Source organism: Argiope bruennichi, chromosome X1 (assembly GCF_947563725.1).
Source record: "Argiope bruennichi chromosome X1, qqArgBrue1.1, whole genome shotgun sequence".
Classification (NCBI taxonomy): Eukaryota; Metazoa; Arthropoda; class Arachnida; order Araneae; family Araneidae; genus Argiope; species Argiope bruennichi.
In genome coordinates, this window is record NC_079162.1 from 125,675,995 (window position 1) to 125,694,005 (window position 18,011).

The 18,011-nt window shown below is 31.2% G+C and overlaps 1 protein-coding gene across 2 annotated transcripts in view; it reads left to right on the forward strand.

Moving 5' to 3' along the window:
• LOC129958676 (multidrug resistance-associated protein 1-like) overlaps positions 1-18,011 on the forward strand; it is a 103,278-nt gene that overhangs the window by 36,396 nt on the left and 48,871 nt on the right. For both annotated transcript variants that reach the window (XM_056071317.1, XM_056071318.1), the window contains 6 exons: positions 1,964-2,138; positions 4,942-5,196; positions 8,239-8,304; positions 8,419-8,556; positions 17,358-17,504; positions 17,585-17,669. In XM_056071317.1, the coding sequence (XP_055927292.1) occupies positions 1,964-2,138; positions 4,942-5,196; positions 8,239-8,304; positions 8,419-8,556; positions 17,358-17,504; positions 17,585-17,669 (866 nt within the window). The remainder of the gene's footprint in view (positions 1-1,963; positions 2,139-4,941; positions 5,197-8,238; positions 8,305-8,418; positions 8,557-17,357; positions 17,505-17,584; positions 17,670-18,011) is intronic.

Consider the following 18,011-nt stretch of genomic DNA (forward strand, 5'->3'; position numbering starts at 1 on the left):
TTTTGGCACTCTGCTTAAAGCTGGGGCGTCACGACGAGATGGTGCCACAGCTGATAGGAAAAAAAATCGGTTTTAACTGCCCTTAGGTCAAAAACCATAGAAAAAAAGAAGACGAAATCTGTTTACAACTGTTCCAAGCCCTAAAATTGTAGAATATACAAAAATGAATCGGTTTTTAGTTGCGCCTAAGTCAAAAACCGTATAAAAAGCAAAGCCTGATGAAACAAACAAACAAACAAAAAACAAAAAAAAAAAGGTTGTCGACGACGAATTACTTCAGAAATGTTAAATATGCTGTCCGCCGATTTCTCCTACAAGCTGAAAGCGCAAAGCAGCATGTTCCGTAACAGATCGGAATGAATCGGTAGTGATATTGTGAATGTATTTTGTAATTCGTGTTTGTAATTCATGTAAGTTCTCCATCGAACCCCGTAAATGTACCCCCATTTTAGGTAACTCCTCAGCCTAAAGTAGCAAAGGCTCCAGGCAGGCGATCATGACAATCAGGCTGTTGAGAAATGAAAATTCTCTCATTTCCAAAATGCAGATTCAGCAGCTGCTTAACTGGTGTTGCAATGTGCGGAGGAGCGCCATTTTGCAGAAAAATTGTGTTATCCATACATCTGCGCTTTTCAAGTGCTGGAATGAACTAATTGCGCAAAATATATTCATAACGTGTCTCATTGACTGCACGGAGTACAGAACAGGAAGGACCAATATCCTCGAAAAAGAAAGGACCAACGATAAATGCTACCGTAAAGCCGCACCGCACTGTGACTTTATGAGAATGAAGAGGCAATAGTTATATTTGGAATATATTCTCTCTTGTTCACATTCTATATTTTTCGGTCTTGACAGAATCTGGGAGGTGCAAATGTTCACAAAATATTCCATATGCATACATTATCCATTTCCACACGGGCCAGAAATTGCAAGACGAAAGCTTCTCGGTTTGGCAAGTCAGTATGAAGCAACTCCTGAACACGTGTAGTTTTGAATGGATAGCATTCCCGAATGTTTCGTAAAATATTACCAACCGTGCTGAAATGCATGTCTAAAGTTCCGGAAATTCCCCATACACTAGACGCTCCTAAAGCACTGCTTGACGCTTCCAGCAATGCTGTAGTCACATCCCCCACTGATGTCGAAGCAACTGCTTTAATAGCTCTCCAGCATTTGACGTCAAATGAACCCATCTCTTCGAATTTGTTAATCATTTTCTTCAGAACGAATGCAGTCGGCTGCTTCTTCAACCCTTTAATGCCAGGAAGTTTTTTAATGTAATTGTCGCACAGTCATCGTTCTTTTAAAAAAGCTTCACAAGCAGAGCCAGACCCTTCGATGAGAGTCATAACTACCTTCTCAGATGCAGAATAGCAAGAACTGCGCGATCCCCACCTTTTTTAACGCAAGTGCAATATACAATGCACGTGTTAATTCTTTTAATTTAGTGCCTTCAAATTAACATATCTTTCAAAGAGATCTTTTTTAACATTTCATGACGAGTACAGCGTTCATCCATCGGTAAACTTTTGAGCTAGTTTTTTCCTAGTAGCAGGTCGAAGTCTTGGAAAGGACAGTATATATTTTGAACTTAATTTGTGTGAAATACAATTTGTCCACGGTAGCTGGTTAGTATCTTCGAATACACTGTATATATTTCGAATTTAATTTGTGTGAAATACAATTTTTTCACAGCGGCTGGACAAAGACTTCGAACAGACAGCATATATTTCGAACTTAAATTAAGTTCGAAATTAATTAAGTTATTTAAATTAAGTAATTTGATTACTTAACTTTTAAGTAATTTAAGTAACTCAGTAATTTGACACTTAATTAACTTTTAAATTAAGTAATTTGTCGAAAATACGCTTGTTCCACAGTAACTGATCCAAGTCTTCGAATGGACAGTATATATTTCGAACTTAATTTGTGCGAAATACATTTTTTATTTTCATTTTAGCCGCATTATAGACTTCGTGCATCATGATCACTACAGTTGGAGAGGACACTTATTCGCTTTGATGATTTTCTTAACAATATTCATTGGGAAAATCATGCAGAACAGCTCCATTTTTCTACTAATTATTTCTGGAGTTCAACTTAAATCAGCTCTTATGGGTGCTGTTTATAGAAAAGTAAGTTACTGAGAACAGTTTAGAACATAATTGAATTTTTTTAACACTAGATTCGTTTCATGTTTGTGAAAATTGCAGTTTGTAATTATTTTACTTACATACCAATGTGGCAGGTTTCTGAAATTCAATAGATTTATGTTTCCGATACAATATATTATTTTCATATTTATTAATATTCAGTTGATCGTTTAATTTTATTAAAATTTCATTTTATACGATAAATACTATTTAGCAATGAATTAAAAAATTAAAATGCAATAGACAATCAAAAGAAAATTTAAAGCGTACATTTTTTAGTGAAGAAAAATGTAGCAAAGAATATTTTTAGCAAAAATCATAAAAGCGTGAGGCATGGAGAACAAATCAATAAGTGAATGGAACCAAAATTAATATAAAAAAGAAAAAAACTTTAAAAGATTCATTGTAGTATTTATGGAAATCCTTCGCGCTTTGCTGTTTTTACATTGATCACTAGATTTTTGATTTAAAAAAAGTAATTTTATTATTTTAGTATGTTAAATGTATAAAAGCCTGATTAAAAATTTTTTGCTATTTTTTAAATATATTTTTTTTTGTTTAACGACAAATGCACAATCAAGAATGTTTAAGCGAGGTCAATTCAAAAAATAAGTTCGACCTGCGTTTAAATGCTCTGTGGCGGAAGTATTCAAAATTTGAGATCTAGATACAACCGAAAATAATGATAAAACTGACGCATACAAAAAATGTACCACATTATTTTAAACTATAAAAAAAATATAAAAACATGCATTCCTTTATTAACTCCTCAAATGGAAACCAAAGATTAAAGAAATTTTACTTTCTGCTCAATTTTATTTTCATTCTTTTATAATTTATATCCGACGAAATGGCAACCAAACCCGCGCAGACTTTACAAGGAAACAAAAAAGGCTCTAATAAAGTGCTCTAATGCTGAGAGAAAAAAAATTTAATACTTTTATATTTCTGCAAAAATTTTCAGCATTAATAAATGAATAAAACTTTTTTTCTCGATTTGAGGCAAATTGTGAATTAACATTTGTTACCAATTTTTTAAAGATATAATTAATAACTAGAATAATTGCAAACGGAGCTTTAATCGAAACAACATCGGAATATTTTGAGTAATTTGTTTATACATCATAGATTACTGTTAATATGTCTGAATTTTACTTAACTAATCTTACGCATGAATTAAAAATTAAGTATCAACATCTAATAGCCGAAGCATTGAAAACATTTTGAAAATAAACAATATTACAAGAACTTTTTCTCTTTGCCACATGCTGCTGAATTTTTATATCTTTAGATTTGCAATAAAACGAATCAAGTATCTTTTGTCAAAGTACCGCACTGTTTTATTTTAAATCAATATTTTCCTTGGTTTTTACTGTAGAATTAAGAACTATGACAGCCCTTTTGCTCATAAATAACTTTAAAAAGTTTCTCTAGAATATAACGATGTAAAATTTATTTATTTATTATTAGAAATTCCCATAAGACTGGCTATGACGCCATTAGATCTCTAGATTTCCAATATTTCTGAACTTTACTACTTAAAAACGCAAGTGCAGAGCACGAGTCAAAATGAGACAACAATATATAAGGATTATTTACTTTTTCATTCTCAATTGAACCTTGAAAAAGGCAAGAGCAGAGAACGAAATAATTTTTTTTACCAGAGGTCATGCATGTATAAACATAGTTATTTTTCGATGTAATCACCGTGATTATACATGTGTCGTATCGATGAGCTGACTTTCTAACATTGTTCTTCGAAGAATGTTGTAGCCTGCGAAATGAAATGGCCTCTAACGTTGCTTTGAAGCTCCTCATTAGTTTGAAAGCTTTGGCTTCCTAACCATTTTTACAACTCAAAGAAGAGATGAAAATCATTCAATATTAAGTTGAAGCCATAAACGGGCCCACTCTAGTGGTTACGTCGCCCCGAACAGAAATTATCACCCTTTAAACACATACTTTTAAAAAATAACCGATATGCTCGAACATTTAAGACGATTTTGCGTAGTAATCGACCATAAAATGCTCTAAAATTAGAGAAATTCCTTTCGCCACTTGTTACAGTTATTGACGTAGTTAGCAATATTTTTAATACGATACAAAGAAGAACAATGATCAAGGGCAAAATTTGACTTTGTGATTAAATTTAATACATAACTTAGGCCTTTTTTTGTGTGTGCAAAAAGTACAGATATTGCTGAAATTTCCTGAGCCTGGAACCACTACAAAGATTCTTAGGATGTTTTAGTAAAGTTTCATTTGACAGGATATTTAAAAAGTATATAAGAATTAAAAATAGTTGCTGTGGTGACGAAACCATTCAAAGCTAACATCTAGCGCATTTAGTGCTTGATCAATTGTAGAATATAAAGTAAAAATAAACTAAAACTATCTTGTAGTTTTCATTTGGATTTTTGATCAGGAAAATTGAGATCAGTTAAAATTAGGAGAGGAAAAATGTGTTAACTTTTAATTATTTTTATCAATCACGGCATCTTGATTATTATTCAAGCCCTTTTCTCACGATTTAAACGTAGATATTAGCAACTAAAGTCTTCATAATGGATACGGTGAATTTAACATTTTATTGGGCAAGATATATATGTTTTTACCAAAGTATTTGAAGTTTTCTTAGTCCCTTCCTATATATAAAATACAAAAGTTAAATCTACAATGAAATATCCAATTTATTATTCATGTTCCGCTCTATGAAATATAAAATATTATAAATTCAAATTAAAACAGGATAAGTTTATGAGAACATTCTCACTTTTTATTTCAGAATCTTTTGATATCTGAATCAATTAGAAAAATGTATTCCAGCGGTACTCTTATGAATCTGGTGTCAGTAGATGTGGAAAGAATTGAATATTTCACATATCATTGTGCAAGTCTGATATCATCTCCAATTAAAATAATTGTGATAATTTTCATCATGTGGCAATACATCGGTCCATCTTGCTTGGCTGGTGTACTGGTTATGGTTGTTTCATTTCCCATCGCCATATATGCTTCCACTGTGAATGAAAGGTACTCGGTAAGTTTCTGCTTGATTTATTCTTGCTTCAACCTTTTCTGACTTTATGGGATGTTTAGTTGTAAAACCAAAAAATAAAAAACTCGTTAGTCTTCAAAATTTCTTGTTCGTTATAACTCACTTTGAAAAAATGTCTGTTACTCCTGAAGCTTCTTCAAACAGTCGCAATTTTAAAAAGATTTCAGAAATAATGTTTCAGGAAGGCCATAACTCTAAAGCTGTGTCGAATTTACGTCCCATAGATAAGAGGGTGCTCTGGAAAAAATTTAAAAGCAAGTATAAAGAATTAAAATAAATATTAATCATTAATATAGTCATATAATGTGCATACGTCTATTAGATGATGTAAGTACTCGGATGCCATGTAAGATTCCGAGTACTTACGTCATCTAACAACCATCAATCAGCAAATGCTGGATACGTTGGCCTATTCTTTGGCCACCACGGTCACTAAATTTATCATATTTGGAATTTTTAAGTGGGAGTACTTGAAAATTACTTTGTATGATACTTCCATTGATTCCGAACAATATCTTGTCTCCACATTGGTTTTTTATCTTGAATATGTTAGGGGTATACCAAGATGTCTTTGAAAATGTACTATCATCCATGATTCAGTGGTGTGCAAAGCGCGTGTTCGTGTTAGTGATCGCTCGTTTGAGCATTTGCAGTAAATGCAGTGCTCGTCAAATAGTCTGGTCTGTCTTTTGTTCCACGTTTTTCTCCGACACCAGAAAATTAAATTAGCTATTTCCTTCTAGTCCAAAAAAAGTACTTATTTTGGCTCCTTTATCAAATTTTAAAATTTTGCCTACCATTTTTCGATAAATCTGTTTATAGGGCAAGCAACAAATGAAAGTGATGTCGCAAATATCGATTTGATATCTAATAATACGTCACATCATCCTGGTGTTCTTCTAAGTAAATCAGAATTTGAGTCAAAATATCGCTTTGGTAAACACGCAAATTTCAGGAGAAGGGATAGATATTTTTTTCTTAAAGACTTAAATAAAAGAAAATGTGAAAAGCAGTTTTGAAGCAAAGTAAATTCATTAAATATTTGCATCATCAAGCAAAATATCTATGTTTAATTATAGGCTTATTATCCAATTAAAATAACTGAAAATATTGGTTCATGATAATGAAAGAGAAGTTTTCTTTGTGCTGTTAGAGAGATGTATCAGCATATATTTTGCAATTAGACACTTAGTATGCTTGTTTCCACAAATTAAGGTAAAATCAAAGAAATTGTGATCGTGAAATTTCTTTCGTTGGATTTTAATAATATTTGGCAAAAACATTAATCACACAAATACTCCTAAATTAAACACAAAAAAGAAACTGTAAGCTTCTTTTCTTTCTTGAAAATGCATAAAGTGAAAATATGCTAGCATGTATAAAGACTGAATTCAATGTGTAATCATCTTCAATATAGAGTGTGAATACCTGTAACCGCTATAGAGGCACGATAATGATGCTCCTTTATCGTGCCTCAGTAGTATCAGTTAGTTTATCAGTCAGTTTTAGTATCTCAGTAGTATCAGTTATCTCGTATGTATCAGTTAGTTTCAAAGCTAATTTCTAGGTCAAGGCAATTTCAAGACTTTGCAAGGATGAAGGGGATGGGTTAAGTACGCAGTACATCATCCTACTACAGTCTAAACAGGCTTCATCGGTTTTAAGTTTGGAAAGTGTGCTGGCCTACCCTTCGATACAATCTCCGCCAACTGAGTAAATGATTAGTAAAACTGTGGTTTAACATTATCATTTTGTAGCATAAGAAGTCCATCCTCGTAAGGACCAGCAACTGAATCAAGAAGGCCATTTCTATATAATTGACCATTAATTGTCCCTTGTGGGGCGATATACAAGTAAACGCGGTCACCCAAAGAGATACTTGCCTAGACATACATACTGAATTAACCATACTTGTAACTTTCGTGGATGTGCTTGGTATAATAGAGGGCTCTGCCTCCTAGATGATCAATAATCTTTTTAAATCACTTTGCATACGAAACTTGGATTCATCAGTAAAGTGTTCAAACCACCATTAACTTACACTCTAACTAACACGTGTACATGTTCAACTAATACTTTCATTTCGGTTTCATGTTGTGTGGGATGCACATAATACTTGAAGTCTTGAATAAATTTCTTCTTTCTGGAGCCTGTTGCTCACAATTCTGGAAACTAACCTTCTTCTACAAAAGAAAGGATGATGTGAATTGATAGAAAAGTTCAGAACATCTTTTGAATCACGCATGCCTCTTGTAGCTCTATGCCTTCCACAACTGAACCTTCTTGAAGCTGCTTCTTTTCTTAAAAATGGAATCCATAATCTATGAAAAACAAAAGGACTAGCATTCAACAATCTTTCTACAAAGGATTGATTGTGGCGTTCTTCTATTCGGCCAGTGGAAAGACTCCTCATTTCTTTAAATAAAGTACAACGGATACCATATCTAAAAATTACCCTCTCAAAATTTTACTGTTCATTTTCTGTTTGTAGAGACTGCAATGGATTTTAAAGTCTGTTTTCGAACTTATTCGAAAGCGTCAAACAATATCAGCTGTACTAATTTGCTTATCCTGTTCTTATGTAGTATTACATTTATGTAAACTGTGGATAGTGTAAGGAAATTTACTTATTTTTGTGGGTGTAAACCCGGTTTTTCTTTTTCCTAAATTTTTGGAAGCCAACATTCAATCTATTGTCTTGTCCACTATCTGAATAAATAGAGTTATCTCAACCTTTTCTGGCCCCCTGAAAGTGTTGTTCTTAATGTAAATGATTAGAAAGATGGTTTTGAAAAAACATTTCATATTTTCCCCATCTAAATAGGAAGTTCTGACTGCAGCTTTGGTAGCAAGTCAAACTTTGGTCATTTAAAAGGTCTGTCCTGATTAATGGAATTTTTTTTTGTTTACAGAAAATGTTCAGATGTGTATGAAATTAAGATCTGTTTATTATTTTATTTAAGGTTATTTTTAGATTTATTAGATTTATTTTTATAAGATTATTAAGATTTATTTTATTTAAAGGAAGAGCAAATGGAAAAGAAGGATTTAAGATTGAAGTATATGGGCGAAATCCTAAATGGAATCAAAGTATAGTTTTGTCATTTTTGTCATTATTTTGAATTCTTCTGTATCTATCTTCCGTATAAAATTTTAAAATGTTAATATTTGCCTTCTTCGTTTTTTTCTTCATTATTTTGATAGATTCTCAAGTTATATGCTTGGGAGATAGCTTTCTCTACTAAAGTCTCTGATTCCAGAAAAGCAGAATTGAAATTAATTCATCTTTCTCAACTTTGTCGAGTTGCTATAAGTTTTGTTTTTTTCTGCACACCTTTTATGGTAAGTAGGCATTATTTCATGCTCTTTTATCACATTTTTCTTGAACTATAACTTACTCATTTCAAATTTATTAAACAAATAAGAAAATATTATGGAAGGATATTCAAATAAATTTTGATTTTGTTGTGGTTTCTTTCTATGTAAAATTTGCATACTTGGAAGGTAAATCATTTTTCTTTGAGTATCATTCTAGGGAATTAATCTATTTTCTATGACTACTTACCCATGAGTAAAACAAAAGATGGTGTGTTGACTATCTCTCTATCTCTTGCGAGACTCCCTTAATTTCTATTTATTTTTGTCTTTAAAACTGTGAATTTTGTATATTCCTGAATTGATTTATAAATATTTTTTTGAGATAATAATGTTTATCGGAAAAATTGTTATCTGTAATAATGGTTATCGGAAAAATTAAAATAATTGTCCAAATGTTAGAAACATTTATTTTAATTTTATAATTCGTACATTTTGTAAATATAAATGAAAATTTAAATTTCTGCTATGATGAAGCAACTTGGTTTCTGTATAACCAAGCTGTATTATGGTTCATCAGCTGGGAAACTAGAATTGTAATAAAAGTCCTAAAATGCAGTACATCCATGTTGAAAAATACATTCATATTGAAATCTAGACATTAAAAAGAAAGTGCTTTTTTAGTTTTGACTCCGTCTATAATATTTATATTTAATATCACATATTAAAGGTCTTTCTGAATTAATATCATCAGAAGATGTAACGACTATTCACGACTATTCATTACATTAAAAAATATTTCCACTAGCGCATTAAAGCATAACTACAACAGCGGCAAAAATAACATCATTCTTTGATGAAAATGTTTAATCCCAGCTTTTTCTTGTTATATTGGAATAAATTCATGTTTATAAAAAAAAAGGAAGGTTATTCTGAAAATATAGTATTTTCTGCTTTTTTTTATTAGGAAAAAAAAATTGAGACGTATATAAAAATGTCTTCTAAGATCCATTTTGTCTTAAAAAATTAAATGGTTATATTTTTCTTAAAATGAATTTACAAGAAATATCCGCTCTTAGATTTAATATTGGCCTTAGATTTAAAAAAAATAGTTAAGAAAGAATTTTGAACGGAAAAAGAAAAAGCAAGAATCCTCTGTACAGAATTATCTACATATTTTTTGACGTGATGGTAGGAGATATCTTTTGCATACGCTTCCATCGATTCGATTCATTTTTAAAAGATATATTTCAAATAGTTTGGCGAAATTTGATTTTATTTTTCGCTCTGAGCAATGAGTAACTTCCTCACGCAAAGTATGTGATTAAGAAACGAATGCCCGTTACTGTGCATTGGAATATCAGTATAATAAGAGAGAAAATACAAGAAAAGGAAAATAAACTGTTGAAACAATTACAATCAAATCCACTAGACGCTAAAGAGTTTTAATTTCTTCAAAGGTAATGAAATAAAAAGAAATGTTAATTCTACTTTTATTGGCGCTATATATGAATTGTACGGAAAAGAAAAAGGAAATAATCAATAACCCTAAAAGAGGAATTAAGATTTAAAGGTGATTAAATCATGATGATGTTGCAATTTTTCAAATTGCGCAGCATGCAACTAAAATAGGACCCATTCAATTAGTTGTCATTCCTGACAATTTTTCTTGACATATAAGGTAATGGAAAAGTTCCGTTATCACGATGTTATCAGATTTTATTTCGATCGATCGTATCAGCAGTCTCTCCACTCCTTACAAGTCACTGCCTCCGCACATCTCTTCTATGGTTTTCAACCTGACCCAAAAAAACTGCAGATAAGCATAATCTTGATTCTGTTAGGTTTGATTACTGCGTAATAAATCAGGGAAATGTGTATTTCAAATAAAATGGAAGTAATTTGAAAAAATTATCCCGGCCGCTAATATGAATGCTGCTAACCAGATTATAACTGAAAAATCACATTGCGCTAGTATTAATCATTGAGTTGCAGTTCTAGTGGAGTGGGGGCTGAATGAAGGTAGAGCTATATCGAACCTGACCAGAAACTTACTAGTAATGCTTTATTAGGTAAATTCTTTTTAGGACAGCTATTTTTTGAGTTCGTTCCCATGATACGATTTCGAGAAAATTACTGCTTATCCTTACCGATTATAGTTCCTAGCACCCAAAAGTTTATATATATAATATTGTGAAAGACAAAGATTAGAGAATTTCTTTATTCTCCGGTGAATGTCGAATGGTGACTATGTTTAATGTCAGTCTTTTTCCATGACACATATACAGGGCCAGATTATAATTGAAAAATGTAATTGCGATAGTATTAATCATTGAGTCGCAGTTCTAGTGGAGTGGGGGCTGAATGAAGCCAGAGCTATATCAACCCTGAGCTTACTAGTACTACTTTATTAGGTAGATTCTTTTTAGGAAGGCTATTTATTGCGTGCGTTCCCATAATACGATTTCGAAAAAACTGCTGCGTATCTTTTCCGATTATAGTTCCTAGCACCTAAAAGTTTATATGTATAATATTGTGAAAGACCGAGATTAGAGAATTTCATTATTCTCCGGTGAATGTCGAATGGTAATTATCTTTAATGTCAATCTTTTACCATAACACATATACAGGGCCAGATTATAATTGAAAAATGTAATTGCGATAGTATTAATAATTGAGCTGCTGTTCTAGTGGAGTGGGGGGTTGAATGAAGGCAGAGCTATATCGACCCTGACGAGAAACTTACTAGTACTGCTTTATTAGGTAGACTCTTTTTAGGAAGACTATTTATTGCTTTCGTTCCCATAATACAATTTCGAGAAAATTGCTGCTTATCTTTTCCGATTATAGTTCCTAACACCCAAAATGTTATAATACTGTTTAAGACAGACATCAGAGAATGTCGAATGGCGACTACATTAATGTCGGTATTTTACCATAATATATATGCAGATGTCCCTGAATTCATAGGCCAAACTTGGTAAGTAAAATACATATAAAGAAGCATTTTTTTATAGTAATATAGTAACGGAAATGAAAAATGTAGACGGAAAAAACAAGAAATTCCGAAGAAATGAAAAAAAAAGCTATTCATTTGCATAATATATTACAGTAAGAGACCGTTTCTGCAATAATGTATATAATTATTTCATTGTCACCTTTGGCCCTCGATGGACTAGACGAGGTGGACCGGTCGCTTGGTCAGCACGTTCACCAGATTTATTGAGTTTTTTTTTATGGGGACAACTCAAGGAACTCGTGTGTGAGACTCCAATTTACTCTGATGAGGATCTCAATTCTGTAAATTTCAGGGAACGTTTGTCACCTTCGAAAGAGTACGCCAATCATTTGCTAGACGCTACTAGGTCTGTATCGATGTTGACGGTGGCACATTTGAGTACATATTGAGCACATTTGTAATATTATGCAAGTAAAGATCTTTTTATCATTTCCTTACCATTTCTTGTTTTATCCGTCTACACTTTCATTTCCGACCCCATATTGTTATACAAAAAATACTACTTTATAGGTATTTTAACATTTTTTAAAGTTTTTCCCCCGTGAATTCAGAGACACCCTGTATATTATTGCCTTTTATAAAGTGCCTCAATAAAAACTATGAATTAACAGATTAGATAGATAACTTCTGAGGACTTGCTGTTTTCATTTTTTTTGTGAGTTAACTTGGATTAGACTCTTGGCAGTTAAGAATTACTTATAATTCAGGCCAGGCCTTATAGGCTTTCTGAACTGTGAGAGAGAGATCGCTAGCAGGTCGATTAAAAATTCTTATTATTCTAGCTCTCAAATCGATAAATTTTCAAAAAGAAATATAAGTTATATGAATCATAAAATTTTCAAATTCCATAAATTAGGAACTATAATATGTATTTATATTGAATTTTTTTAAAAAATCATTATAAAATTAGTTAAAGTACAATTTATTACCTATTTATAATATAATATAATGCAAAATTAATTATTCCTTTAATCGGTGGTTATGATATGATCCACTTAACAGGCCCTGGTTGCGTAATAATTTTTAATATTTGTTCGGAATTAATTGTTTCTTTATAATCTATCATAAGAAATAAATTCTTTTATTTGTGATTGAGGAAATTGTTAATTAAAATGTATGGTTAATTTTTCAAGGAATTTTCTCCTTCAGGCATTTTTTCTATAATATTCATATTATATTTAAAAAAGATAAAAATCTATTAGAAATAAAAAAAAGTATTGATTAGTTATTAAAAGAGGGAGTCTCATAAAGTGCATTGAATGGGTCCACAAAATATCTTATTTAGTTCCTGCGTTTGGGTCGTTTCCCCCTGTAAAGAAAGGACATTAAAATGATCTGCAACTTAATAAGATAGCTTTTTGAAATGTGACTTCTTAAAAATCTGTCTTTAAGTCATTTTTACATCATATATAACATATAGTATATATTCTCGTTTTACTTTATCCCGTAGAATCAATTGCTTTAATATACCATCAAATTTAAGTGATTCTAAAGGATTTCCTTCATAGCTAAATTCGTTCTTTTTCAGATTTGGAAATTAAATACATGGGATATTTATTATGCACAAAATGAAGAAATCTTCAAACAAATGGAAATTTGTTTTGAAAATGAAATGTTAATTATTTCGAATAGATTATTTGAGACACTTGAATGCAAGAAAAATGCACTCTTGTAGATAAGGATTTTTTTTTTGTTGCACAGTTTTTTTCTTTTTTTGTCTAGTTGATATTATCCTACCTAGAGGGTCGCTTTAGATGTGTAGTAATATTGTGGAATTAAATAACCTCTACTTCAATGACGGGCGCAACTCCCTACTAGAGAGTTATTACCGTGACCGTGATGGCTATTTTGACTTAACATTAGCTTCCGCCTTCAAGCTGTCACGTCATTCAACTAACTACCTAGTATGCCACCTGCCAAGGCGGAGGTAACTTCGATATGGTTTAGCTGATGTTGAATCTTTTCCTACGATTGCTGATTAATCTGTTTCTCACGACTGTCACGACTCAAACGATAATGGAGCACTATCTCATTATGTTTAACGAGTCAAACATGGAGTCCAGCTCACGAAAACGTATATTCATTTCTTGTTTGGCTTTTTCGATTAACAATAAATTTTCCTCGTTTCTAACTGATAGAACGAAAAATAGCAAAGTTATCGATTTTAAAATCACATAGGAACTTAGGAACCATCCTATAATTCCTGTAAAGTAACTTCATTCTATGCTGGTTTAACTTTCTTTTATTTCGTATTTTTATTCACTGCACAAGGAAAATGTAATCCACAAAAACAGAGGGTGTTTATATACAGTGGTGGCCAAAAGTGTGGACATTTTTTGAAAGTTTCATATTTTTCAACTTTGCGTGCTTGTAGAATATATTAATTTTCACTTAAATACAAATGTTTATATATCAAATTGAAGGTAATTTAATGTAAAATTTAATAACAAAAACAGTATTACAATATCTGTATTACAAAAAAAAATTACGCTCATTTTAGCAAGGTCTATTTTAGATTTGCATTTTTTTAAAGTGATACTTACACAATCAATACTTAGTAGGATAACCCTTATTTTTTAAGACAGCTTCACAGCGTCTTTTCATCGAGTGAACGAGTGTTTGGAGTTCATCTTTCGTAATCACATGGTGCCAAGAATCAATTACAGATTCAATAAATTGTCTTTTATTGGATGGACGTTTTTTTCGTACAAGAATTTTCAAACGTCGCCACAAATTTTCAATTGGATTGAGATCAGGGTTGTTTCCTGGCCATGGTAATACATATATGCCTTTATTTTGAAACCATGCTTTGCATACTTTTGCTGTGTGGCATGGAGCTGAATCCTGCTGAAAAATAAATGGTGCTTTGTTGGGGAAGAAATCCCTGATGGAAGGTATCAATTTTGGTTCCAAGGCAGTTTCGATGTATTTTTTGGCATTCAGGATGCCATCAATCACTTGAATTCTGCGCACACCATCTGCAGACATACATGCCCAAATCATGGCATTTGTTGTTGTTTTTATAGTTGCTTCAATGCAATCAGGATGAAGCGTTTCACCTACTCTATGTCTCACGTATTTTCTACCATCACTACCAAAGAGCAATATTTTAGTCTCATCGCTCCAGATTACTTGCTTCCATTCATTTTCTGACCATTTAATGTCTTCTTTTGCCCACTTAACTCGTTTTCCGCGTTGCTTTTGATTTAAATATGGTTTTTCCTTGGAATTCTAGCCTGTTGTCCAAATCCTGATAACCTTCTTCTTATTGTTCTTGAACTTACTACAATACCCGCTGCATTCATTTCACATCTAATGGCATCTGATGAATTTTTTTCTATCTTGAAGGCATAGCCGTTTAATTTTTCTATCGGCAGTAGCACTTGTGCATTTTTTTCGGCCTGATTTGGCATTATTTTCCACTGATTTCGTTTTTTCATAACGCAAACAGAACTTTCGTACACCAGAACTAGTCACTTAACCACCAACTTGTCTTGCAATTTCAGCATAAGAGAAGCCATTTTCTCTCAATATGGCAATTCGGCTTCTTTTTGTAGATGTCCAATCAGTTCTTCTTGTTGGTGACATTGTTTAAAATTAGTTCAATTAAAATAAAGGACTTAAAATATTCAAAAACAGCAATGCTCTGTTTAATTGTACTAGTATGCATCATTCCGCAAAATATTTCCACAATAACTCTTTTACCATCCAAATAACCTAAACTATAGTTACAGATACTTGATGGGTCCTCAGAACAGTGTTTGTGATTGGCTAGTACGCTTTTATTACAAAATACATCATTATTCAAAATGATTTGCGTTTGTTTGTTCTACTAAAATGAGCGTAATTTTTTTTTGTAATACTGTGTTTGTTATTAAATTCTACATTAAATTACCTTCAATTTGATATATAAACATTTGTATTTAAGTAAAAATTAATATATCGTACAAGCATGCAAAGTTGAAAAACATGAAACTTTCAAAAAATGTCCACACTTTTGGCCACCACTGTATATATATATATCTTTGAATTAGACTTGAAGCAACCCTTCGCCAACAGTGTAATCAAAGTGTATGCAAAAGCTTTAAAATTAGCGTAAAATTTCAGAATTATTAATAAATTAATAATCAATAGATAGAATCTGAAGTTTAATCTTTATTATAAAGTTGAAATGCTAATAAAAAATTTTAAATTATATTTTTATATCGAATAAAATAATGAAAATTTTGCATTCAAATCAGAATTCGCAGTATTCCACTTGATACAAGAAGATGGTAATATTTCTTAAAATTGAAATGGGTCACGTGAAATTAATGTCTTATTTTATGAAACTTTTCTGGTGCTATTATTATTATTATTAGTTTCCTTTCTCGCATATGAAGGTTCACTCAACTTAACAGTCAATAGTAGATATGATATGGCGCAATTATTAATTTTTATTAATAAAAAAGTAATAAGTTCATCCAGAGGTATTCACTAGTACCCCATGACAGATAAGCTCATATCAACTAAAATAAAATTAAATGCTTTTATTTTTTGCATTTAAATTCAATTTTTTCTGAAAATATTGAAGAATATTTCTCTTCACTATATCACCTCGTTTAAGGAAGAACGTATTTGAGTGTCAGTGGCCCAATGGGGAATATTCGTTTACTGGCACCGGTACGGAGACTCTAAATTGTTGTACTACGTGTTAAAGTTCGCCTACTAAAAGTTCAATATAAAAAAACTTCTGCTGCAAAAAAAAAACAACCGTTTATTAACAAACAAAAAATTAAAACTAATTAAGAGAACATGATTTAAAGTTGCCTGTCTTCAGCAGAAAAATAAATAATATAAAATTTAATAAAAGTAAAAATTAATTATTAATTTTTTTAATATATTGACGACAGTAAATAAGCATGATTGAACTCTCATTGTGTCAGAAAACAGATTTGAGCCTGGAAAATAATTTCAGCATCATAACGATGCTTTCAATCTTTCACTAATTTTTAAAAGAAAAATTTTTCTGAAAAATGAAGGGTCCATTTGAATTTTAAAAGAAATGAAAGAATGGGAAGTATGGTTTGCCGTATTAAGCTGAAACAAATTAGAGTAACAATGAAATAATTTAGTTTTATCTTATTGTGTAGAACGGTTGAATAATTTTTTTGAGCTGTGTCAAATATAATATAATAACACTGTAAGTTTTTAAATATTGTGTTGAAAAGTATTCACTTTAAAGTTTTTTAGAGTTGGCAAAAGACTAGAAATGCAGATATTTTGTAGAAAAAAACAATAAAAGATTTTATTTTGTAAGAAAAGATATTGGAAGGCTTAGTTTTAAACAGAGCAAATACATGCTAGTTACTTTTTTATGGTTCAAAAAGATAATTACAAAAGAATTCAATTTCTGTATCTTGGATTATTTTGAATTTTTTTAACCCAAGAGCCAAATTATGCCACATCGTACCAAATGTTCTTACAAGCTTGGCTTAGAAAATTAAATGAAGCCGAAATTCTTTTTCTTCATGGAGTATAAATGTATGACTGCAAAGCAACTGATTAATTATTCAATCCAAGCAGTCAGTTAATGCACTATAGCCAATGGTGTCAAATCATAACCATGAAGTGCAAGTCAAATGATAAGCGTCAATTTCATTTTGGAATCCAATGCGCATATTACATGAATGAAAAGGAAATGACAGTGTCACAACTCAGCTAATTACAATTATATATCATATTATCATATCTCATGAATTGATTCTATAATTAATATATTTCAAGGGAATGTAACTTGTGGTGATTTTAAAATAAATTCTCTTTTTAGGTGTCTCTTGCAAGTTTTGCCACCTATTTGCTTGTCGATTCGAGAAATGTTCTGGATCCTACAAAAGCGTTTGTTTCACTAACACTGATGGATCAATTGAGGTACGCTCTGTTTGAGATACCCGAAGCCCTAGCAGAACTCATTCAGGTAAAATATTCTTATGTTCTTAATATTGCATATTTGTACCTTAATTATTTTCATTTAAATGGTATTTTCCTTTCATTTAGAGTAAAATCGCTCTAGAACGTATAAGAAAATTTCTCATTACCGAAAATATGAATCCGAACATTATTGGAAGCAATCCAGAGAAAGGTATGCTATGTATGGAAATTTTTTCTATATAATTGAAAAAGTTCATAATGGACCATTATTTCAACATAAGTTTTATCGTAGTTCTTCTTTCTGTTGCTTTAAAACGGGACGTTAATATAACTAAACTAAATCCTTCTGTAAAAATAATTAAAAGATTCTATTTACAAATTCGCAGTTCATTCTAAATTCTTTTTTCGAAAAGTTCAAGTTTTAATTGAAATTTGAGTTCATTGCTTATATAATAAAAATAAATAAAAAGTTCTTAAAAAGCACCTTTTTATTAATGTGCTAAAATGTGTAAAAATAATTTTTTTTATCGAAAATTGGAGATCAAACGAAAGT